This window comes from Athene noctua, chromosome 3 (genome assembly GCF_965140245.1).
Source record: "Athene noctua chromosome 3, bAthNoc1.hap1.1, whole genome shotgun sequence".
Lineage (NCBI taxonomy): Eukaryota > Metazoa > Chordata > Aves > Strigiformes > Strigidae > Athene > Athene noctua.
In genome coordinates, this window is record NC_134039.1 from 8,189,357 (window position 1) to 8,214,962 (window position 25,606).

Here is a 25,606-nt window from a genome sequence, read left to right on the forward strand (position 1 = left end):
ACTGATCTGGACACAAGAATCAAAGGTACATTAAGTAAGTTTGCCAATGATACTAAACTAGGAGGAGCTGTGGACTCCCTCAAGGGTAGAGAGGCCTTACATAGAGATGTGGATAGACAAGAGAGCTGGGCAGTCACCAATGGTATGAAATTTAACAAGAGCAAGTGCCAGATTCTGCACCTGGGATGGGGTAATCCTGGTGCTGATCTCCGCTTTCTGGTGACCAGCAGTAGGACAGAAGTGTTATGGAAATTATATATGTCAGCCACCATAACAGGGTTTGATTTCAAGTTTCTGCTGAATGGGTAAGCCAAAAGATAGATTCGTCTATAAAAGTATTTTTTATTAGTAGCACTACAGCTTGAGCTTGATGTCTCTGAAGAGGGACCTAGAACAAAGAAATCCCTTACAATCTAAATTCCCCACCCCTCATGACAGTTTGGTCCAGTAGTAATATTAGGGTCTGGGGTCTTCTGGTTCTTCACTGGGTCCCTTCATTGTCTCTAGGCAAGTCATTTCTTATCTCTAAGGTTGCAGGTTCTGTTAATGAATGTAGCTTCCTTATCTTCTGTCTTGAAATGGCTCTGGGGCCTTCTTTTACTTGTCTAGTTAAAAGTTCAACAAGTCTAGGTGAAAGTTCACAGCTTGTGCCCTAATGCTTCAGCAAATTTGACTCCTACTGTTAATCAAGATATGCTAAAAGAGTTCTATATAAGTAAGTAGGATACCAAATACCACAACAGGAGGAAATGGAATGAAGCTGCATCAAGGAAAGTTCAACTCAGACATTAAGAAAAGGTTCTTCACTGAGAGGGTGACTGTCACTGGAACAGGCTCCCCAGGGAAGTAGTCATGGCACCGAGCCTGTCAGAGTTCAAGAAGCATCTGGAAAATGCTTTTAGTCATATGGTTCAGTTTTAAGTAGTCCTGCAAGGAGCAGGGAGTTGGACTCGATGATCCTTATGGGTTCCTTCCAACGTGAGATATTCTATACTTCCATGATTCTATAAATCCTGAAATAAAAATAAAAATATGACATTTAGATCTTTTAACAATCGCACTTCGGGCTTGCTGTGATTTGAAATGAACATAGCAGGAGAAGTCTATTACTTGTAATAGCCTAGAATATTTCTTTTCCACAGATGCCATATGAAATGGATTTCCCAGATGTTCGATGACCTACTTAGCCATAGATTTCTTTCACTCCGTTTCACTAAAAATAGCATTTGTCAGAAAACTCTAATACACCGAAATCAAAATGCTGCTGAACTTAGATTAGTGTTGCTAGGGGTTTTTTTGTACACAGTCCTTCCACGCCAAGGATGTGGACCTACTCATTCAAATAGAGTCTCTTGTCTCCAGGGGCATAAACTTTCAGCACCACTGGTGAACACATTCTCTCTTCTCTCTCCTGCCTTCCAGGAGGTCTGGCACAAAACAAAAACAAAGGTTGGATTTTCCCAGGGGACAGATACTCTCTTTTGAACAGCCTTTCTCACCTTGCAGATACTGTACCCTTCAGACCAGCTGGGGAAGCTGCTGAATCAAATCTGGAAGGGACTTTAGGGAAGTGTATAGGGGCCCAGTGACTGGGAGGGCATGTCGGACCACTGCAGGTATTGACAGAAAGCAGCTGAGCAGCATCACTTGGTGAACAGAAACCCATGCTCAGATCCAGATTAGAAAGGAATCTGGTGGAGGGTTTCTGGGATGAGAATGGAGTTTCAGCTGATAATCAAGGGTTTTCCCACTCAAAGGAGAAAAGCTGCACTCAGCCTTTGCTTCGTAATACGTTGGAAGAAAATCCACAGTGCTTCTCTCCCAATGGGACAGGATATTTCCTATGATTTTACTGTATTACTTTTTCCAAAAGCATGCTGCAGCACTCTTTAAAATCCAGATAGATATGAACAGCTTCTTTCCTGCTCTTTACAGCTCAGTGAACCCAGACTGCAAAGCATTTAGTGTGGTTCCCCCTATTCCTCAGAGTCTACTAACCTTGAAGATGTTCTTGAACTTCGAACAAATCCTAGTAATCTGTGACTGAAAGTCCATAGTCCAGGAACCATCATCAGCATCTCCTTGGATAAAGGTTTTCCAACAGTCATTATAGTCTGGAGAAATGGAAGTAAAATGACTAACCTGAGTTTATTCAGATACCAGACAAGTTCAGGCAACAAGACTTTTTAACCTCTTCTTTGTGCCCATGACACAGAGACAGCTTTGCTGTGGACAGGCCAGCTGACGGATGTTGTTCACTCCATTTTTGGAATAAATACCATTCTCTCTGGGCATTTTTTTTCCCTCTCTATCATCAGAGGGCTCCTTCAGTCTGCCTTATCCTGGCAGCTCCATTTAGTCCCCTAGGACTAGGGAGAAGCACCCTATCTCCCATTCCCTCAGAAGCAACAGAAAGAGTCTCTAAACAAGGGAGAATTTTCATACAGTTCTGGTTGCTAAGAGTCCTGTCCCCCTTCTCCTGCAATATCTGAACACCAGTTTTTGGATGTGACAGTCACTGAATGGTGATGGATGTGTCCCCAGAGAAGCTGGGCAAGACACTGGGCAGAGAAGCCAGCCCATACCAGATTCACCCATGCACAAAGTTCACCAGCTCACCCTTTCCCACTCCCACAAAGCACGGGAAACCTTGCCTTCAATTTTCATGACAGCAACAGTTACTCCCGCCAAGGTCATAAGGTTCTTCAGACCTTGCCAGTTTCTCTCATCTTCCATGTAATAAAGCCGTGCTACATATATCTTTATGTTCACATTTGAGTGCTTCTTTAAGAAATACAGTATTTTACGGCAGCAGTTCACACAGGGGCTCCAGGACAAGTACCAGGTGATGGAACAGGTGACATCATAATTATTGTATCCTTTCATCTTAAAGATCTTCTCCAGGAAGTAGACTTCAGCATGGTAACGGTCATTTCTGACCCAGTGTATCCAAGGCCTGCCGGTCTTACCCCACTGCAGTCTGCATAGTAGGTATGTGTCATGTGGAGCCTTACGGGGGTCAAAATGATACTTTAACACCTTCTTAGATATATACATGCTGAAACAGAAGAGAAAGTTCAAGGAATCATTGGTTACAACTTTGTTTTCAGTAGTTCTCCAGTACACAAAAAAGGCAGAGGTTGGAGGAAATGGGAGAAGAACTGAGAAGGGCAAAACATGAGAGCAATGCAGGGAAAATGGAGAGGTAGGCACCACGGCAGGATAAAGGAACCAGTCCTGAGCCACCTAATCCTCCCTTTGTCTGCAACTGCATGCAGAGCTTTCACCTCCTCATCCCTCCCTATGGCCAGCCTCTTCCTCACCAGTGTGAGTATTTCTAAAAGCATTCTATATCTTTTCATGTGTCAAACATTTTTCCAGGGCTCCTATGTAGCCCTTTTCAATGTAAGGAGCCATTGCAAATTTTGTAAAAACTAAAAAAAAAAAAAAATGAAAGAAAATAAAAACCACTGATAAATTAGGAAGCTGGGTATATGTCTTTATTGGATTCTCTTGCTGTTTGTATTTTCATAAGGATTAGCACAGTCAGCACAATCCCACATGAGGGAAGGAAAAAGAAGTGCTCTATACAGAAAGATGCAGCTCCCAAGAACCACATTTTCTGACAGATAGGCCATCTCTTAGATCCAGATTCTATTCAGAACAGACTGCTAAATGTTGTCAGTGAAGTAACCCTGCAAAGACTGCCAGTGTTGGTTGTGAAAGTATCCTTTAAATCAGTAATTATCCATGATACATAAATAATATATGAAGTCACCATTGGCGCTTTGTAGCCTTTGTACAATTGCTTTATAGAGAGATTTATGAGAGAATGCACTTCTGATATATATTTTTCCACATTAGAGTAATTCAGAATATATCTAGTAGACAACTGGACAGACTCTTAACAGAGGAGCAATAAGCCTGCAGCTTGTTTTATAGATTAGCACACACAAGTTACAAAAAACCCACACCACTATCTGAACTAAGAACAAATGAAATCTTGCACATCAAGCAACTGTCACATATTCTCTAGCTGCAGGACTCATCACCTATGTAAAAGAGCATCTCATTTATCTGAGTCAGTCAGAAGTCTTTGTCTTCTTACCCTGACTCCTTTCTCATCCCAGCCTCCCACACATTAAAATACATATGTAGATAAATCAGTTTATAAACCACAAAGTGTTTATGTTCTCCACGTAAACTCTGTGTATATAAACCACACAAACTATGCATGCAAGATTTCTTTATCAGAATTCATATTCAATTTATGTAAATGTAGCAAAAGTAAATGTCACCAAATGTTTAATTCTGGTACAGGAATAACTTTTTTTTTTTTTAATTATACTTAATTCCTTTAGTATATCTTTTAAAAAAAAACCTACAGAGAGAGATTCAAAAGTGAAGAACAGGCTTAAATTTTTTCTCATTTGAGGTAGTAAAAGAGATGCAACTTTTCTATTTCTATCATGTTATTTGGAAATTAGTGCCTATGAGCTTAAACTTACTCAAAAGTTGATGATTAGGGAACATATATATCTAAAATAAGTATATAATATGTATATAATATATATATATTCTCTGTGTGTGTCTGTATACATATATATAGGGAATATAGTGACAATGGTTTAAGTTCACCATAGAAAACACTTTGAACTCCCAGTGCTCAAGCTCAATCAGTTCATCTTACAGAAGGTATCGTTAAGGTTTTGGAAAGCAGCATTACAATAGATTACAGAGATCTGATTTGTTCAAAGGTATCTGTAGTTGCTGCCATCTGATTATAACATACAGGCAAGTTAAAATTTCCAGGTCTTACTTGAACTGGTCTTTAGCACTCTCTTGCCTGTGTCCTGACCATAAAATATTGCACTTTGGATAAGCTACTGCAGTGGGTGTCCAGTGTACATTCTCAGGGACATAAAGCCACTTCTTTAAAACAATCTTGCAACACACTAATCATCAAGATATAGCCACTTTAAAGACATGTTAAGCCAAATGAAATACATTGTGTAATCAACTTAATGCAATATAAACAAACATCTGCATTCTTATAAATATCAGCTACAGATATAACTTGCTATTTTAAAAATAATTAATGAAAATTTAAACAGCTCTAACAGAAGGGCAGGCAAAAAATTTAAAAAACATCGTAAAACATTCTCACACTATAGAATATATAGAGAATCCCAGCACTCATTCCCGTTTCTCCCCAAACCAGATAAGGAAACACTTTAAGTTGTGAGTTTACAGATAAATTGCCTAAAGCCATGCAATCACTTTAATTTTTTTATTTTTATAGCTACCACAAGAGTCCTTGCTGTTCAGCATTGTTATGTCTGGTACACATATACACATGGAGCCTAACTCAAAAAAATCAAGCACTTAATAGCTGTTCCTTGATACAAATACGAGACAAAATTAAGAGTCAGCAAATAAAAAAAAAAAAAAAAAAAACCAAAAATCCTAAAACATTCTCAGTTTTCTTTCTAAATTTGGTTCATCAGTCTTATGAAGGTGAATTTGTAAACCTTTCAGAATTTAAGAGCTGGAAAGACTGACTGAGTATTTGAAAGGTGAGTTGCACCCAAAAATATTTAGAGGAGTTAGAGGAAAAAATGGCAGAGAGATGACAGCCAACATAACTGTCTCCTAGGCTTTTTTCCTTTTTCATTAATATGCAGTTGCTCTGTAAATGTGCATTAAACCTTGAAAATGTATTGGCTGATTACAAATATCTTTTAAAATGTGTTATTTAGACCTTTTCTATTGTCCCATCATCCATAACTTGAACAGAAATGCAATGAGTTACTAAGTAATTTTATGAAACCAGCTCCTAAAACTAATATCTCGTATTAAAACTTTGTGTAATAAACTGCACCATTACAGATATTTAATAATTTTCCTTCCTCCCTCTAACACTTTTTATTAGAAACTATTTAAAATTCTGAATAATTGCAAGATAATAATAGTGATAATGATAATATCTAGAAATGTATGAGTATAGATGTATCAAAACTTCTTTAATCCACATTTTTCCTCCATTCTTAATGCTCTGCACAACCAATGCACTTCTTTGCTAAACTTCGCATTAAAACTTTTTGTTACCCCCTCCATTGGTCAGAAAATGTCTGTTCTGACACTTCCTGTTTATTTTGTGGCACAACAGCCGTTTCAAGACCTCAAAACAATCGAGTCGGGAAGAGGCACGTTTGGCTTCTCTTGCTGCCCAGCATCGGGGTGAGCCAGCTCCTGCTTTAGCCCTTCCCCAACCCACCCCCGTCTTTCATTCCTTTTTCTCGGCACCTTTTGTTCCCCGCTGGTTTATGGCTCCCGTGACAGTTTTATGCTGGCGGGAACTTCCCCGGGAGGCTCAGACCTGGGAGCAGCCCCTTGCCCGCTGCGGTTACAGCGGGGACCAGGGCTCCCACTCAGGTACGTGGGTACCAGTTCTCACGCTCGCCCTTCCCCAAGCAAGGCAGAGACTTTGCGCAGACAGAAAGCACACCCCTGGGGCGACGAAGCGAGGGGTCGCTTTGGGTTGGAGCAACGACAACACAGAGCTGAAGCTGGGGTGGGGGTTTTTTTCCGCTCAGGAATTTTTTTTTTTTTACCCTCTCAGCTTTGGCTTGAACATAGCTTCTCCTTTCCCCGTGAACCTTCCTTTGGTGCTGTCCTCCTTTCTGTTTCTGTTCCTGAAGACCGGGCTGATGAGAGAGCACACCCCCAGGCTCCGCTGGCACAGGGTGATGTAAGAGGAAAGGGAAAAAAAATGGTTTGACCGCAGTTCCTACCACATAATGACACGTCTTCACAAGCCTGCCCTTAGCAGTGTTCTTTCCGCATGCCTTAGCTGGGGAACGACGGCTGATACATGTTCCCGGTTAAAAAAGTGATAATTGAACAATCTTTTTGAAGCCTGCTTCTAAGTTTGAAAGGGATGATAATTCTTCATTGGCAGAAAAATTAGATTTATTCTTCTGTGCAGGAAACTTCTCCCAGTAGTGCAGCTGTTCTGGTGGCGCGCAGGCCTTTCCTCCAAAGCACCTGAAGCTTGGTTCTGGGGAAAACACGGTGGTTCGGCTTCACCCATCATGAGATCTTTCCATGCTGTCAGAGCTTTGTCAAGGACAAAGTGCTCACAAATACCTCTGATGAGACACTTCACTCACAAGGTATCAGCAAAGCTTACTTGCCTTCCCTGCCAAACACAGAAGCTTGAGAGGTCCCCCTATGGAGGAATAGAGGGGGCTGTATATTGGGGAGTTTTGCAGAAGATGTGGCATTTGAGGAGCTGGTGATCTCACACACTGGAGCTGGTGATCTCCTGGACCTTGTGCTTAGAGACTGAGAAGCCCGTACAATACGAATGCAGTCTGTAATTTATCCACACAGGTCTGCGCTGTGCTGTGCTGCGCAACCCCCCTGGCCGCAGGACACACTTCGCTGGTGGATTGTATCAGAGGGGCTGCAGGCAGCTCCCTCCCCGCACCAGCGGTCACACCACCCGCCTGGCCCTGCCCTCCCGTGCAGCAGGGAGTTTGAACATCCTTTGGGAACAGAACTGTGTTTTGTTCATACAATATTCTGTTCATATAATAAAAACATGTAATAGCTCAGATGACCAAAAAGGGGGTGCTTCCCTTCATGGACAGAATCTGCAGTGTGCTGCGGGGAAACCCATCTGGGGTCTGCCCAACACTGCACAAACACGGGGTGCCCAGCGTCTGAAGGGATGCTAGATTTGCTTGCTGTCTGTATTCCTCTTCTTATTCTCTCTTTTTAAAACAGCTGTTTTATTAAGCCATTTGTTGCCAGGCCTTTCTTACTGAGATCCAGTAAGCACCATCTCTCTTGTACATAAGTGATCCTGGCCAGGCCACTGCGCTGCACACACACATCTTGGTGCTCATGAGTATATGGATAAGAGTGCAAGGAGGAGAATCCATTTATTTTGAGATTTGTAAAATAAAATCACATTCCCCTTCCTTAAGGTCTTTTTGTTATACTAACTTCCCATGGAGACATTTAGGAAAGACAGTAGCTCCCAAGTCCCACAGAGTTCCTACCATTCACCGAACCACTAAGCTAGAAGAACACTGTGCAGCTCAGCAGCTTTGCCAGCCCCCTTCTGAAAACACAGCCAAGGCAAAACTAGTGAGACTGTCAATCCTAGGGTGACACTGAGGAGCAGCTACAATTACCAGTCACTCGGGAGCTCGTATTCTGCTTGCAGGTGGTTGCACTGTGGAGGCAGGGAGCTTAGCTGGCTCCACGCAGAGTCTGGCTGGGTTCATCAGCTGAGACACAGCGCTGCCTGCTCAGGTCTGGAAACATTACAAATACTTTCCCAGGACACCAAGCCTAGCCTAACAAGGACCAGATGTGTCTAGAGAGTGCTGCAGAGACTCTGCAGACATATTCCTGAGACGAGGAGCCCAGGGGAGCAGGGGACAATGACACCCAAGTGACTGCTCACAGACCCATGAAGGGACCAGCTCTGCCTCACGGTGAGCCGTGCCACACTCTGCGTGCTGGCAGCACCCTGTGGTCCAGGAGGGCAGGTTACCTCCGGATCAACACTGTTTGGGTGCACAGAGCCATCTTTGGCCTCCTACAGTGCCAGAGCTATTTGGCACTTCAGGAACGGGCCTGGGATTTTTTCCATTACCTGGAATATCCCAAAACTGCATGAGTTGACAATATGAGGATTTTGGCATCCATTTCTCTTTTTATGGGGTACCTGAAAAAAATTGCTAAGCCCTGAGGAACAAGGAGATTCAGTGATTTCAGGGCTGATGCTGGAGCCAGTGCCTCTCTCCACAAGGGACAAAGCGAGCACTGTGGGCTGTTGCCTACCCAGTGTATGCCACGCTAACCTGATGGTCAAACTCTCTGTGTGGCTTGGAAGGGGATGTAAAGACATGCATGACCAATGTGTTCATTTTGACATGGTTGCTTGTGCATGCGCTGTAAGTATCTGTGGCAACAGTGCAACTTTCTGAAAGCTGAAAAAGATCACAGATACTACCAGGAAAGGCCTGCTATGAATGTGTACATGCGAGTATTAAATGTGCTACATCTGTCATAAAAAAGCACAAATGGATGTTTGTGGTGGAAATTCATGAAGCTCAAGGTTGTGATAAACTCACCTACCTTTGACTGAAAAACTTACGTCACTAAGGAATGGGCCTCTGGAGGTTTCAGACTGAGACACAGAACATTTTTAAGATAAGATGGTGACACTCCGCCTGTAATGGATTGAGTGGAGTTTTGATGAGAAAGTTTCCTGCAGGATAATGTGCAATATGCATTTGTTTACATGATCCATTCCAGTGACCCTGCTCTGACGGTAACAAACATCACATGGGATGAAGTCAAGAGCTGGGATGGTGGTTTCCTAAACTGCAGCAGCTCTGTTCACTAGAATGTGCCTGTCAACAGCTTCCTCCAAAGATGTAAGCAGCATGTGACAGGCTGACACTAAGCAATGCCTCTATCTCTTCTCCAGAAGCCATTTCCCATTTTACATATTATTTCTCCTCTAGCTCCACAAACCATATTGCTTGTCTCTGTGACCCCTGAAAGCCCTTAGTGGATGGGCACACACTCATTGCAACAGCTATAATTTCTTAGGATTAGTAAATTTACCTGTGATTCTCACTCGCATACTCCCCATCATGTAACCAACATTAGTGAATGACACAGGAGTATAAAACTAACACAGTTTGTGTTATGAGGAGACTTCCTAGGTCAGGTTCTCTTCCAGTCTTCTGGGCTTCATCATCTCCTGTGTACTGCAACAGCAACATTGTGTGCTGATTTGGGTTGGCATCTGATCCCCACAGCTTGGGGACAGAGACGGTTTTGCTGTGCTGTAACAGCTTCATATGATATTGTCAAGTCACAGGTTAACCTTCTCTGAGTGACCTGGCAACAAAAGGCTGGATGTTGAGGGCTTCCAGTTTCCAAACACCCAGGGCTTGACCTGCCTTCTCCTGCTGCTGCAGTGTCCTAGAACGGGATGAAAATGTCATGCTGCACTGCTGACATAACACGTTAGCCCTCCCACCACAGCATGGGATGTCTTTACTTAAGGTCATGTCACGGGACGGTGGTTGCCCTCGGAAACAGCCAGTCCCTTCCTGGGAAGCTGCCCAAATCAAACCTCCGCTCTGTGCAACGGGAGCGCATCCTTGCAATGCACAGCACAAGCCATGCTCAATACCACCTGAGGCACCAGTTTCACAGATGCAGGGCACATACTGGCACAAAATCACAGCTGGGGGAAGTCAGCAGAGTCCTGTCAGAATGTGGCTGTGGGCCCACACCTGAGCTAGAACAAAGCTGTGGCACCTACCAATGACCAACAGCACTGCCTGGGTCTGGCATTAATGGTCAGGATCCACCAGGTAATTAATAAGTATTATTAACTACAGGGGCCTGAGAATTATAGAGAAAGCAGGTTAGGTAACTAGATTGGTAGACACCCAGTGAAGAGAAGAAGAAAACCAATGACTTTGATGTGTTGACAGTCATTTTGACTTTTGAGCACTCTGGCTGTATTTGTTATTTCAGTGAAAGATTGGATACCACGATGAAAAACATGATGTGAGATCATCAGCAGGTATGTAACTCAACCATGAATGCAGAACATCTTGCTCTGACAGCTCAGTCATGGAACATATGAGTCATAATGTTTTAGTTCAATTTATCTCATTCAATATGCTGTTCTTTATTACTCAATGAAATAGAAACCGTAACATAACTGCACTTTTGTGGTTAATTTTCCTCTTTCAAAAGTTTGCAGGGTATCAGGGAATATTTTCCATGCACATATCGGATGTTGGACCCCCAACAATGAACAGTTAAGCCTTTCTGTCCCCCACCTCTATTTGGGATCTTGTTAAGGAGCCTTTATCCCAGAGTTGAATATGACAGGAGAATCTGTACAAACCAGGAGCTTTATAGAAAGCAATTGTCACCAAATCCAGTGTGTCACAAAACTACAGCACTCCCCAGCACATCTCTCTGTAGCCTCTTGGATGTTGTTGACCTTTGCTGTCAGACTCTGAAGTCTTTCCTTCCACTTCAGTCCCTCCAGCCTCAGATCTGCATCACAGCCACGCATTTGATGTTATATATTTGTCCAGGCCCCTGGGACAAAGAACAGGAGGGACAGTTCAGAACTCAAAAAATGAGGCAAATAAATACCCCAGAAAAATTACTGATCCCTGCTATTAAGCTTGGTTTTTTGTTTTATAAGGCACATGCTATCCTAATGATTTTCAAAGAGTTTGAATTGGATGATAATGGGGGCAGACAGTGAAATAGCTTCTGGTTTGAAAGCTGGTGTTTGAAGAAATAAAAAAGGAATGGGAAAGGTCTGTCTGAGCAGTGCAATAGCATAAAGGATCCCACTCACTCTTTAAAGGAGATTTCTCTTTTCTGCATCATCCACGTGCCACCTGGATGCTTCTCTCCTTATTGCCAAGAGACTGTGCTGAACGGTGACACTGTCCTCTGGTTACTCCATCTCAATTAGCTGGTCAAGGAAACTCTTCCCATAAAGTGAGAAGATGAGTCAGACAGAGGCAAAGAAAGCCAGGCTGGGGTACAACACATCTCTGTTCAGCTCCAGTTGTCCATTTGCAAGGCCCTTCCATTACCAGAGGAAGTTCTCGGAGGTATTTTTGGTAACAGAAGCCAGTCCACTCCTCAGCACTACACAGCCTCCTCCCTGCCACCCCAGAGGCAACAAGCCTCTACCTAGACATCTGTGGCGTGAGGGATGGCCCAGCAAAGCTGAGTGGACACGAGCAGGATTGGCCCCTGTTATTGCCTGTAGGATAGCCTGCACCAGGCATGGCCAGTGGGGAATCTGTCTCCATGTGCTGGGGACATCACTGCTCCTGTCCCCAGCCTGAAAATGCCCCATCTCACACGTACAGCCCTTTGCTGCACCAGCACAAATAGCTCTGGGGAAACCCTGACTGCCCTGCGGTTCAACCCCAATGTCTGCAGGCTTCTTTTCAGACACAAACACACCCACATCGCAGAGGCAGTGTAGCTAAGGCAGTGGAATTTGTCTCTGATCTCTGTCCCCACGTCAGCCCCTGTGTTCACCTCCTCTCTTGAATCTGTGTATCTTCAGAAGAAAACTTCAAGCTGCAGCAGTGGGTAGTGAATGAGTAAAAGGAGAAATGAGGATCGAGGTTCTCTAAGGTCATGGTAGCTGTGCCCTTAGGGGGTAGTAGGGCCAAGGGTTTTGGCAAAAGCAGGGGAAAATATACCAATTCAGGTAAAATCAAGACAGGGAATGAGGAAAACTTCATTTTCTTCTCTCTGCCCTCAGCTTGTCCCATGTCTTTAGCCTTAGAAAGATACAACGTGAGCCAGGACAGCTTTATCTTGACTTCAAGTAACAGACTGTGTCTATACTAGGATTTTGTAGTCATGCCTAAAGGAGAAGGAGCAGGGTGAGCTGTGAAACGGGCTCAAGTCCAAATCCCAAAACAACAAGGTTGCTTTATTGGGCTTGCATCATATCTTTGCAGATGGTTTCAAGCAGGATAGCTCCACTTACTACAGCACAAATTGTTCATAGGGCTGCAGCAGAACTATCCCTGGCTGTTTGTTATTGCTTTCTGCTGTCAGTTACCACCCTTGCAGTCCTGTTATTGGGAAGGCCGGGATGAATGGTCTCCTCCGTAGATTTTTTAATGTTTAGTTCTAATCCGATCAGATCTGCAAGAGGTAGTAAGAGAGCTTGGAAAGGAGCTCTGCAAAGGAACAGACGTATTTTGGCCGAATATAACCAGGCAGGCAAGCAAGCCAAAATAGAAAGCCACAGTGCGATATGAAACAAGGTAGCACAAACTTGGGAAATTCCATTTTCCCAGAAATACCTTTCCTGACTGACTTCAGCCAAGCTTGAAGACAGCTGGCCAGGAGTCAGCAGTTCTGTTTCCTGAAAAGCATCACCCTGATGAGATGTTTTTATTCTGACTCACACACAAACAGGGTCCCTCCTTCCCTTCCCTCCCAGTCTCACTGGCTTCTCACTCCCATTCTGTGTTGTCCTCTGAAGCAGCTGATAGCCTGTGGCATGCAGCTGGGATGCCACAGAGCCAGGTTTAAAAAGGGGTATGGACCTGAGTCTCACCCAGAAGTGGCTACCCAATTAATCTCCTTCTTTTCAGCCTAGAGAACACTTACCCCCACCAAAAAAAAACACAAACCAACAAACAAACAAACAAACAAACAAACAAATTGAAACCAAAACTTTCCACAGAATACTTTTGGTTCTGTCCAAGCGACCTTCCCCTGTGAAAACCAAACCAATCCCAGCCAGCTCAGCTCTATTCCTGCATGTGTCCCAAGATAGAAACCAACTCAAAGGGCTGCAGAAACAGACTGTCCTTAATGAATGAGAATAAAAGCTACGACTAAGCACATATGGACAGGATTTATGTATTGACAGCTTCATCCTCGGAAGGCTGTGGCTTCTCTTAAACATAGTATCGGACTCTGCTGCTGTAGCAAGTACAGCTCCCACTCTTTCTTCTCCTGCTGTTCCCCACCCTTACTGTCTGATGCTGCTACTGGGGCAGGAAGGCACAGCTCCCTGAAGTGAGTCTCAGTTTTAAAGGAGGGGTGAGCACCGTCAAAGCCAAAGGGCCTGCCCAGCTGGCTAGTGTCCATGCCACACTGAAAATAGTATGGATATTCAACATGATAGCGTGGGAAAGTCATCCTGCCCTCAACAGTGAATGGCCACGAACTCTTAAACCTCACTGTGCTACAGCCACAGAATCTTTGCCTTGTTGGTGCTAATAGATTCTCTTATCTCCTCCAGCCTGGGACCCTGTCATGCTCGCCGTCAGGCAGGAAAGGAGTGCCTGTGAGGCTGTGCAGCAGCACACTCGGTAAGTGGATAGGGCTTTCTTCTAAGAGACAACATATTTTGAACAAAAAAAGACCATCTGCACACATGCAAACATTAAAACAGCTGGAAGTTGGAGATTAAAAAAAACTATTGTTACTTTGGCTCCTCTGAGCATGAAAAGAAGCCTGATGCAATCTGACTGTGATTTAGGAGGCAGTTGAAAAACAGATGGAGCTGCCAGGTTGATATCATCCCCTGGTTTGCTTGGAGAGACTGTCATCATGCCAGAGAGGCTGTCACGGCAGCATGGTTGGTGGACAGTTCTCAGCACTGATGTACTTGACACTGCCCTCAGTGATGCCAATACTATGAATGCTGAGAGCACCTAACTATCCCCACAATAGAAATGGACAATAATGAAGGAGGATCACAAAACAACAAGAGAATTCTCCCTCTCTGTAAAAAGAATTTTATTTTTTTTAAAACAAGCATTAGTTAAAAGAAAACAGGGGCAAAGCAAAGGTCTGGTCTACACTGGTATGGTGACTGCATTGTTGTAGCTGATGGCAGCTACTGTTGCGGTCATATTGGTACAAGCAACAGGTGCATCAAAATCAACTCTACCAGCAGCTATGTTTGTCTTCAAATGAAGTTTGCTTTGGTCACTGGCCAGAGACTGCTGCGTGTCACACAGAAGTAAGGAATCAGAACTAGGAGATACAGAGTCATGAAGGAAAAAAATATAGGGAAATGAGAATTTAAAATGGCAGGCCATCTGGAGAACAAAATGAACAGGGAGAAAAATGCATCAGAGAAATAAAGGCAAGTAAGAGAGAGAACAATAAGCAGAAAAACCTGAGGGGAGAGCAGAGGTGGGCCAGGCACAGGAGGGTCCCCTGGAATGCCACGTTCCCATCCTGTCTGTGCAAGGGGAAGAAAATTCTGGATACCCCATGCAATGAGGCTCACTCATCCCATGCACAGAGAATACAGACCAGAAGAGCATGACAGGTGGTGGAGGGGAAGGAAATCCTTCTCCTACCTCAGCTGAAGCCTTTAATCTTTGCCAGCCTGGCTTCTGACATATGCCCCAGCCTGCCAGGAACTGCTAGCAATAACATCATCCTAAAGCAGGGGCAGTTCAGCCTCATTACATAGAGCCTGACATACATACCCTTGCAGTTTATACCCTACAGATTAAGATCTCCAGAACCCATTTTAGCTGAATGGCTTATTTGCACAGGAAACTTCCCCCAGGTGTGGATTTTATCATACAGGTATCTGTCGAGTGGGAACTCCAGTGCATGAGTCACTTACCTGAAGCACAGGTAGCAAAAACAGCACCCACGGAAAATTTGAATGGCCTGCAGCAAAGCCAGGAGCTGGCAACCGTGTCATGCTGAAAGAAATATAAGAGTAGTGAGTCTCAACTGCCACTGAGAACAGAACAGCTGAGTCAGCACCTCTGCAAGAATTCTAGTGGCACGTTCAGTCTTTGCTTTGCAAAAGGACAGTTACAGTCTGGCATGTCACTTAGAGAGGATGCTAGTCCCTCTCTCTGTGCAAACAGGCAAAGATGTGCATTTTGCACCAATTAAGCAAGGCCCAGCTGTTGCAGCCAGTTAAGTTGATGCCAATGCAAATACTGTCTTATAGAGGTTGTGTCTGAGACTTGCTGCCAGCAACAGAAATCATGTCCAAAACACAGGTGCAGGTGAGTGCTGTGAGCCCAGAGAAGTCAAGCAGGGGAAAAGCAGAAAGGCACAAGAGCTGTTGTTGTACACAGGGGGAAGCTATGTTTTCAAGCTTTTATTTTGGATGCAAAATGAGTAAATAGAATTTCATGGATTTATGTGCTGTCACAGCTGATATCACTCCATATCTTATTCAGGTTCACAACTCTCTCTGGATGTCTTGTGAAGGTACCTGAAATTGTCCTTTCAGGAACAGACTTCAGAAGCCAATCTTGTTAAAAATTAATAGGCAAAACAAGAGGAAAATAGAGGAAAAAAGCTCATGCCACCAAATTCCCCAAGATTTTCCTCATGTTATAGCAGTAGACAATGCTATGAGAGAAAATGCACAGCATTCCCCCTTCCAAGCAGAGGGACTTCTTCATCTGGGTGATGTTTCCCCGTTTGTTGGGTCCCTCAGCTGCAGCTCAGTTCTTGTTTGGAGGCCTGGAAACAGTTGTTTGTGTGGGGGAAGATAGGCCCGAGTTTGTAAAAGACCTCTGCTGTTCAAACCTGTCTCACCCTATGTATGGAGCAAGCGTTATGGAGATCTGCATCAGTGGTGCCTTGTTGAGGCGTCCATAGCAAGCTGGTGACCAGGAGGAATTTCTCAGTCTCTGAGTCAGGGAGTAGTTTTCCTTCATGAAGCTGCCAGCTGGAGATCTCCTGGAGGCTGTCACTGAGAGACGGGAAGAAGGGAGGCAGGACAAGTGTTCCTGGGGTATCTCAGCCCGATGTCTCCAAGACACCCGGGGTGAACCCACTGTTGCACTGAGCTCTCTGCACCCACACCCACTCAGTACCACCCTGACCTGCCCAGGAGGGGCAGTAGTTTGGGGTAACCTCCCCCATTCCAGCTCACTGCCTCTGTCTTACCCCATCCTGCTCCCCCCACGGGAGACCTCCAGCTCTCAGCCCACCCCACTTGCCATCTATTCAGCAAGGACAAGGGTGACAGCGATAGAGCTGAGGAGGCCCTCACCACCTTGGAGGCTCTGGGGGTGGCAGGGCAGCCCAGCAGGTCAACATGTCCCCCCCCATTATCCAAAAAGTGGATTTGTGCCCAGCGTGCAATAAACCAATCTCAACATGCTCAGGAGACATACTGTGTTTATTCAGGCCTGGGTGTTCCGTGGACTTTTCCACAAATCAAACACACCAACAGCAGGTTTTCCTGCTTCTTTTATACACAAGAATCAGAGGTTAGTACTTTTCCAAACACTCCTATTAGATACTGATTGGCTAGTGTTTAACATACAATTCTAATATGGTTTACATAATGTTTCTACTACTACGCATGCTCAGGGGAAGGGTCTTAACCTGGGCAGGGATCTCTGACCTGTGGGTGTGGTTTTTAGTAGTTCACTTTCGGGACACTCAGAAGTTAGTTTCCTTGCCAAGTTAATTGAATAGTCGGTTTGCCAGGTTGTCAGATAACTCATCCTCAACACGACCCCGGACATTCTCTTGATGGTCCAGGATGTTCTGCTTATTTTCTAGGGTTTGGAGATCAAAGTCTATCCTTTATGAATTTCTTATCGCTAATCAAGGTCGTCTTGACCACGCTTCAAAGTCTCACTCGACCCAGCTTCAAAATTGTTCCCATATGTGGAGGAACTAGAGCTACTAGCGCAAGTATTAACCAGGGGTACTAGCAAAGGCAAAGCCTACCACATCACACCCCGCTGCCCGCAGGGTCTCCGCCTTGGGGGGGCAGAAGAAGGGGGCCGAGACGCGGAGCTCCCCCCTCCGCTCCCGCGGCTGGCTGCTGCCCCTCGGTGGCCGCGGAGGGTGAAGCAGGGGAGAGAGAACCGGGGGGACCCCCCACCATGTCCCGGCCCCCCGACTTCAGCCTCTCCGTGACCTGCCCCAGAAATCTGCTGTCCCAGGCTGGAGGATGCGTTGGCTTCCCAGAAGTGACCTGTCTGCAAAGCGCTGGCTTCGGGGGGACCCTCCTGAAAGGACATTGCAGAGAGGTTGGTGCTGGGCTCTTCTCACAGGTAATTGGCGTTAGAACAAGAGGGAATGGCTCTAAACTGCAACAGGGGAGGTTCAGACTGGACATTAGGGAAAAATTTTTCACAGAAAGAGTGGTCAGAGAGTGGAATAGGCTGCCCAGGGAGGGGGTGGAGTCCCCATCCCTGGGTGTGTTTAAGGGTCGTTTGGATGAGATGTTGGGGGATGTGGTGTAGGGGAGAACTTTGTAGAGTCGGGCTGAGGGTTGGACTCGATGGTCCCAAGGGTCTTTTCCAACCTGATGATTCTGTGATTCTCCACCTGTTCTCTATCCCTGTGTCCCAGAACCTTCTCTCCCTCACTTTAGGGCCACAGTCACCAAGTTGGGGTGGGCTCCCAGTCACGAGGCTGGTCGGTGGGCAGAGTTGCACCTTCATCTTTTCAGGTGTGAGATGGAGCTGACTGCATACAGCAGAACCCCCTAAGGAGCTGCTTACTTGGGTCACAGAATCCCAGAATCGTCTAGGTTGGAAAAGACCTTGAAGATCATCCAGTCCAACCATTGACCTAACACTGACAGTTCCCAGTTACACCAGATCCCTCAGCCTGTGTCAACTCTACTCTTAACACACGTCCAGGGATGGGGACTCCATCACCTCCCTGGGCAGCCCATTCCAATGTCCAACAGCCCGTTCTGTAAACAAATGCTTCCTAATTCTAGTCTAAACCTTCCCTGGTGCAATTTGAGGCCATTCCCTCTTGTCTTAATGAGGGTCAGTGCAGTTATTTAGACTAACATTAAGAGACTCACTCTTTGCCTCCCTTGGAGGTTTGAAGGGATTCAGGTGCCATAGTGCCCCTCTCCCAGGGGAGGTCAGGCTGCCCCTCTGCCTGGGTTGCAGCAGCACAAGGCAGGGGCACCCAAGGGAAGTGCCACAGCTCCCTGCAGCTCTGTTTCAGGATAGAGAGCAGCCAGCTTCCACACTGCCCTCCTGGCAAGGGACATCCATCCCATCAACCAAGCTGAGGGCTATGGGAGAAGCTGTCTTAAGAGGTATGTGACAAACCCAAACAGCCTCCTGCCCCACTCTGTGTGGTGCCTATGGCTGGGGCACAGAAAGTAGCAGTGTCACAGCCTGTATACTCTTTCCCTAATTACAAACAGCAATCTGGGCAGGAGGTGTAGCCAACACGCGATCTGCAGGCCAGATCTCAGCCCAAGAATACAAGGTGTCAAAGGTACGTGAATCACCTGGTGCTTGCTCCAAGCTTAGCAGGACAGCAGGTCCCCACAAAGCCTTGTGCCTCAGTTTCCTGGCATGTGGGGAAAACAAACTCCGTCACTATCCATAACCAAGCCACAGAGCGAAGTGCTGGCTTGGAGATGTACCCTAGAACAGCAGTCCCTGTGGTAAGGTCAGGTCTTCCCCGGGTACGAAAAGCTGCTTGGAGCTGAGTCTGCTGATGAACATGGCTTTGTGATGGACCTAGCTCAGCGGGGTGGTGGAGATCCTTCAGTCATTTACTGTATTCTAAGTAGACCACTTCCTAAAACACTGGGTCAGACCAGCTGGCCAGTTATCCCTCTGACAGCTCATACAAAGAGGAACTCTCCTCCCCTCCCAACATCAGTTAGCAAACAGTGTTGGCAGCCTCCAAACCCAATTGACTATAGCACAAGAACAGGGCTGGGGAGTGTTGCCCCCACCCCCATTGACCTGCTTTTCTCTGTACCTGACCCGTGATTTCTAACTGAAGCTGCCCTCTACTCATCAAACTGCCCAGCTCACGGTCTCCTCGATGTACCCCGCGGCCTCAGACCAGCATATGGAGATTCCTTTAAGACTCTGAAGTCAACAGCTGGCATCTACTGGTGTCAGCAGTTCCACTTTACTGGTACAGGGGAGCTCTTTAACCCTCTGAAAATCTAGTATAAGCAGGAGGCAGAGTTGTCTCCGGGGTCACAACAAGGCTGTGCTACAACATACCCCGATCTCACTGCTTTGCTTTCCAAGTAAAAGGTGCACTTCTCCAACATAACACCTCAAACACAAACAGCTGCGAGCACATTATGAACAAGCCCTAAACCAAGCCAGCTAACCCAAAGTGAAATCCTCCACAACACGTGCATCCTGCGGAGAGGATGAGAAAGAGACAAAGAACCACATGTGGCAGATCTGAGTCAGGGCACCAAATACTCCGCCGGAAAATGCTCAGACACCATAACGATGAAGGCAATCTAGGAACCTAGACGGAATAGGCTGGTTTTCTGTTCTCTTTTTCTCTTTCCTCCCCTCTACTTAACGTGGCCCACCTTTTTCTCACTGTGTTTAACTTTATTTCTTTGTCCAGGAACACACGTATCACCACGTTTAAAGAAAGGGTTGGACTATGCACTCAGGTACACTCTTACAAGCACAGAAAAATTTCAAACCTCAGTGCTGCCCAGGCTGAAATGAAACTGTCTTTGACTGTCATAGGACCAGAATCCATCCCTGCTGAGGAATTCTCCCAGTTACACAGAGGAAACAGAAATCAGCACCTGGCCCACTGGACTAATTCCCTCTCTTTTGGCCTTAACTTCAGGAGATTGAAACCAGATGTGCATGTGTTTCACCACAGGGTAGGTTTTAAAGCTAGGAAGAGGATGTTACGTAGAACAGCCTGATTCTAAGCATTTTCTTTTCCTCCTGTTCCCTGGTGCTATAGCGGATTGCTGTTAAGCAGGCTGCCAGCCGCCCTTCCATGACTGCATCATTCAGCGCTGCAGGGGGCAGGTCCAGGTGCCCCAAGTGGCTCTCTGAAGCCCCTGAAATGTCAGTACACAAAGGACACAGGCAGGGAACAGGCAGTGAATCCCACAACAGTGTACATCTATTCTCTGAGGGTCAAATCACAGAAGTGGAACAGGTGCTGGCCCTCACCGCCGAGCTGCGCTGGGGAACACGCTCTGGCTGCAGGGCCATGCTGCTGCCTTGTCCCCGTACTGGGTGCAGCTGGTGGACAGATCAGAGATCAGACCTCCAGCTGGGGCCAGCACATGGCTTTGCAGAGCAGATGGGTACTGACAGAAACCGAAATCCTCCGTGGTTTGTGTCAACGTGCTGTCTGTGACCTGCAGTGGCTGAGGAGAGATGAACTACGTCCGGCTTGACCATTTCTGCTGCAGAGGTGGGGAAGTCTGGTGGGTGCAGTAAGTGAAGACAGATAGCAGGGGGGTTACCATGTCAGAAGGCCCTGCTCGATCACGAGTCAACACCTGCATCTTTGCACCAAAGCCATGCAACACTGCAAGGTTACTTTGCATCTGCAGGCACTTTGACACTATTATTAGGCTGTTTACAACTAGAGTAAAGCAACTTAGTCGTGAGTGGTGTTAAGAGAAGGTGTTCTCAGGCCTATCTTAGCCCCAGAGTTTGCATGGAGGACACAACTAGGGTCAGACCAGGGATTTTTACCAAGATGTTGTTCACAACACAGGCGGTCATGACTGCTCCTCCTCCTTCATGACTAAGCTGTGTTGGGGAAGAATTTTTATTTTGACACAGCAGAGTCTTTTTCTAACTTTGCAGACTGGGAAGAAATGCAGTTAATACAGCCTCTTTTATTTTTTAATTTGCTGTCCCAAAAGATGTGCTTTCACAGACTAATATGAGCTGGTTCTCCATAGAAAATCTAAAGAAGATGAAGTACAGATAATTTTTACCTTCATGCCGCTAGCTGATACCAAGACTGTATTCCCTTCCCCAGTTTACCACCCTTCACTGGGTTCAACTCCTATACAATGACACCCAGTTAAAAAAAGCTACAGCCTCTCACTGTTTTTCTTTGTCTCTTTTTCTTTCTGTCTCAACCAAGTCGGCCATCTAAATATTGTAGACAAAAGCAGGTAAATCTTTTGCTTCCGTCAGTCCCAGACAACATCCACTTGCAGATCCCATTCCACAGCCCTGGGCTTCACTGGCCCCGCCATTCAGATGTAGAGCAGGTGCCAGCCAGGGAGCCTCAAACTCTAACACTTGCTAATGGCTCACGAATGCATGTGCAAGAGTCGCTCTTGGAGAATAGGAGAAGGCGTATAGGTGGGGGTAAGGGCCAGGCAGCGTGGGGATCCCTGTCTCAACCCCTGACAGAGTTGAAAAATAAGCACCCTTTTCCTTAATCCCAGCCTTCCCCGTAATTAGACACTCTCCTCACAGGTTCTGCTTTCATGGGGGACTTGCTGCACCTTAAAAAAATCCAGATGGCACTGAATGGGCACGGTGACCTGCCTGAGAACTATGTGCTAATTTGGAAGATCTTCGTTAGTGGGATGTATTAGCAGCATTTACAGACTGTGTGCCCACTTGTGACCTGCACAAATGTCATTACAGCCATCCGTTTGGCACATAATCCTCATTAGTTCTGTATTTCAGGTTAACCATCGTGAAATACATGGGATCAGCCTCAGATAAGAAACGTGGAAGAAAGCAGGTGCCACAACACACAGTGAACTGGAGAAAGCCTTCAACACACACATGGAATCGAGCTACAAACCGAAGGCTCTGGCAGCGATGGATTTTGCAGTGACTTTTCCCGCTGGGTGAGCTGTAGGAAGCTGTCCCCATCAGAATGGGGAAGACGAGCAAAGAAGCCTCAGGGGAAAAAAGAAAAAAAAAAAAAGTTTCTGTTTCTTTTCAAAGTTCATAAGCGCTGTGCGTTTGGGGAACAAAAGGCAAACTGCCTGATACAAAGCAAACTTACGGAGGAGAGTGTGGGAGGTACAGAGAGAAACACAGGACTTGCTAATTCCCCCCTAGTGATGGACACGTCAGAAAACATCTGAACACGGCTACCTCTGTGCCGTTTGCTTTTAATAAGGGGACGGCTAACGGAGCCTGTAGGAACAACCACAATATGGCTAAAGGGAATAAGGAAGAATTCGAGCGGAGAGGATGCTTGGAAGGTTTTAGCCCAATATGCACCATCTCTCCGGGCTCCCCCGGATTTTGCACAACCCTGGCTCCAAGCTGTGCCGTTCGCAAGTCCTCCCTTGGGGAGACTATTCCATATTCCACCTGATGGGCACTGGTAGGGAACGCTTCCTGGGAAGAGTGCTTACAGACAGCACTCCAGCATCATGTGAGTGGCAGGCGTGGATGAAAGGTTGGTAAAGAAAGAATAGACCCATCAAACCCGAGAAATATGGGCTGGGTCACTCCCACCTGTGTTGTTTTGCCACAGCTTTCCTGTCTTTCCAGGGAGTCGCTTGGTTTTGTGCCGTGGCTCTTCTGTCCCAGTCTGCCTCTCCTCTTCTAACAAAGGGCCACATCATCCAGTAATTCTCAGGTGATTGAGAGACTGGGCTGTTAATGGGAGGGAGGAGCTCTGTCCTTTCCTCGACCTGCTCCCCTAAAGAGTCAAGAGAAGGAAAACTGTATTTTAATATGAATGAGGGTCTAATTTTTGTTATTCTTTCTTGACCCTCTTCCTTCCACAAACATGACATCTTGGGTCCAGACTGTGAGCTGTGATGGCGCTACAGGGGACAGGCTGTCTGGAGCCAAGTGCTGGGCGAAAAAAAATTATTATTTTTTTTTAATTTCTACCCGCTTTCCCTGACAGAGGTTGATGGCTCCCAGGGAAACCTCTGATGGTCGGTGGGGCTCAGTCCATGGTTCTCTGTTCGCTAATACCAAGCCTGTACCCTGCCGCCTTGCTGAGCCCCGTGCACATCAGCAGAGTGACACAGCGACACTCAGTGACACTTCACAGTATTCACCAAAACACAGACGACCCAGGTTTGAGCTGGCTACAGGAGGGCAGGAGAGCACTTCAATCTGCATGAAAATTGAGACAACCTCAAGCGGTGTAACTTTAACTTGCTGATTAAAGGGTTTAGCAGTGCTCTTACTGTCCCTCAAACAGGGCTCGTTACCTGGTGTGCAAAAGCCAATCGCACCCACAGAGCCGAGATACCAGTTTATTCCATATTCGCACAAAGATGGGTGCTAGGTAGTAATTCCACCACACAAAAGAGCTTCAAAATATTTATACACTCCAAACTACATGATTACGTATTTACTACGATGATTATTGGTTAGTTATGTATCACATCTATCCCTCACTGGTTAGTAACATGCTCACTTCGATCTAAAGTTACAATGAGTTTTTAATTTTCTGTGCACACTTAAAGGGTGAGGGTCTGTGTTCGAGTAGGGGTCTTCGAAACAGCGGGTGTGATTTTTACTATTATAATGAGGGTAGTTATTCCAAAGGACACTCTAATCTCCAGTTAAACTAATTTACATTCAACTATTTTTACCAAGCTTCCATGCACCAGGATGTTTGTCAAGGACAGTAGCTCCTGATTAAAAGTTCCTTACCGATTATTGTTGACAGTATGACGAACACTCTGAGGTAGGAACCCATAGCATTTCTGACCCAGTGCTATGGGTTGCAGAGCTGGATTTACAGTATGAGCCAGCTGCTGCTTCCCCAGCTCCAGTCTGTCTAAACTGGTGTGTTCACATCACTTCAGCACAAGGCTGGGCCCTCTGAAGGTAGTGACCCTCCTGACACTACTGCTGGATCCCTTGCAGGGGGAACTTGCAGAATGAAAATATCTTCCAGGCATGGCCCTGTCTTAACTGTGCTTATGCCAAGACTGCTTTTAGACCTGAGTTCTATCTCTGCTGTTGAAGCACTGCAGAAAAGGCTTTAAGGCATGCTTCAGCCCAGCAAGTGGTGACGTTCACTTCCATACACTTAATGAGACAGTTTATGCTTACTCACCTGACTAATGCTCCACAGTATTAGGCATATAATGAATTGAGAACTGCAAAAGTGAGGGTGGCCACAGCATGAAGGGAGAGTGGAACACAAGCTTGGGCCAAAAAACCCGAATTGTTGCTGCTGTTTGGCCCTGTTGTGAAGAACAGGACTAGACTAGATCCGAACTGCGTTGCTGTTCCAGCTGAAAATGGCTTCAAAAGAAACACGGGTGGATACTTGCATCTGCTCCATGAGTCATTCCCAACAGGTATTTTTTAAAAATAACATCAGCTCTAAACATTCACAGTTTCCAGTTTTCAGTCTGATGGTGCCACAGGGCAGATGTCCCAGACCTAGCACCCTGGGGAGCTTCTCAAACATCTACATCTTCCTTCCCATAGCATTCTCTATGTCTATATGACTTCTGGATTTACCTTCCCAAGATATTTTTATATGTATCATTATTTTTGGGGGAAATAACTGGATTTATTTTCCTAAATCCATTCCGGCTTTAGATGGTATGGTTTTATACACTCACACAAGTCTTGTTTCTCTCACAGAAGCATTAAAAATATATATGTTTGGTCACCTAATTAGAGGTATGGTTGGGGAGAGGGAGCAAAGTATCCTCACTGGAAGGGGATATACGGAAAAGAAGAGATTTGGTGGTTAAAGCATAAAAACAAAAGGAATGGAAGATGACTGGGATGAGAAAAAAAAAAAAAACAAAATTTTTTTTTAAAAAAGAGAGGGGAAATGAAATCAAGTTACATGCACACTACAAAGGAGGTCTGTCTCTGAGAGGCAATCTGATCTATATGTGAAAACTGATCCATATATGAGAATTGCAAACTATGAGCAGTTCTGCTGCGTTTCCACACACACAAAATTCCCGGAGGGAAGATTTGCCGGCGGAGGCGGTGTTACTCCGGCTGTAAAATGCAAATCCCTCTGCCGCGGGTGTCCCGCGACGTCGTGTCCCCCCTGATGACGGCAGTTCTGCAGGCTCGAGGGGGCCAGCAGAACCCCCCGGAGCCCCCCAGCACCAGGCAGGGCTTCCAGCTGGGTGCCCTTGCCCATGGTATGGTATGAGTACAGAAAATTATTTTGCCAGCTGCACGCTGCAGCGGCAGGCACAGGTCACCCCTTAAGCTGTCATTGCCGAGAGACGACCAAACGCAAGGACTTTGGTTTGTAGACACAGCACCCCCCCTGCCCCCAAACCCTGCAACCCTGCTTTTTCATCTGTCTTTGCAACAAGCTGGTCTTTCCAACT

At 45.8% G+C, this 25,606-nt stretch overlaps 1 protein-coding gene across 1 annotated transcript; it reads right to left on the minus strand.

Moving 5' to 3' along the window:
- Nucleotides 1-303: 303 nt before the first annotated feature.
- On the minus strand, nucleotides 304-21,289 carry LOC141958359 (C->U-editing enzyme APOBEC-1-like). Its single transcript, XM_074901149.1, has 5 exons — nucleotides 21,284-21,289; nucleotides 6,615-6,736; nucleotides 2,655-3,058; nucleotides 1,999-2,114; nucleotides 304-1,013 (listed from the first exon to the last, which is right to left on the minus strand). The coding sequence occupies exons 1-5, from the start codon at nucleotides 21,287-21,289 to the stop codon at nucleotides 1,005-1,007; spliced, it is 657 nt and encodes a 218-aa protein (XP_074757250.1). The 3' UTR covers nucleotides 304-1,004.
- Nucleotides 21,290-25,606: the final 4,317 nt, after the last annotated feature.

Coding starts and splice junctions, on each gene's coding strand:
- LOC141958359 (XM_074901149.1), bottom strand. Junction 3,059..6,614: donor TTCAAGCCAAAGCTGAGAGG/GTAAAAAAAAAA, acceptor CTTCTGTTTCAG/CATGTATATATCTAAGAAGG. Junction 2,115..2,654: donor TGCTGTCATGAAAATTGAAG/GCAAGGTTTCCC, acceptor CCATTTCTCCAG/ACTATAATGACTGTTGGAAA.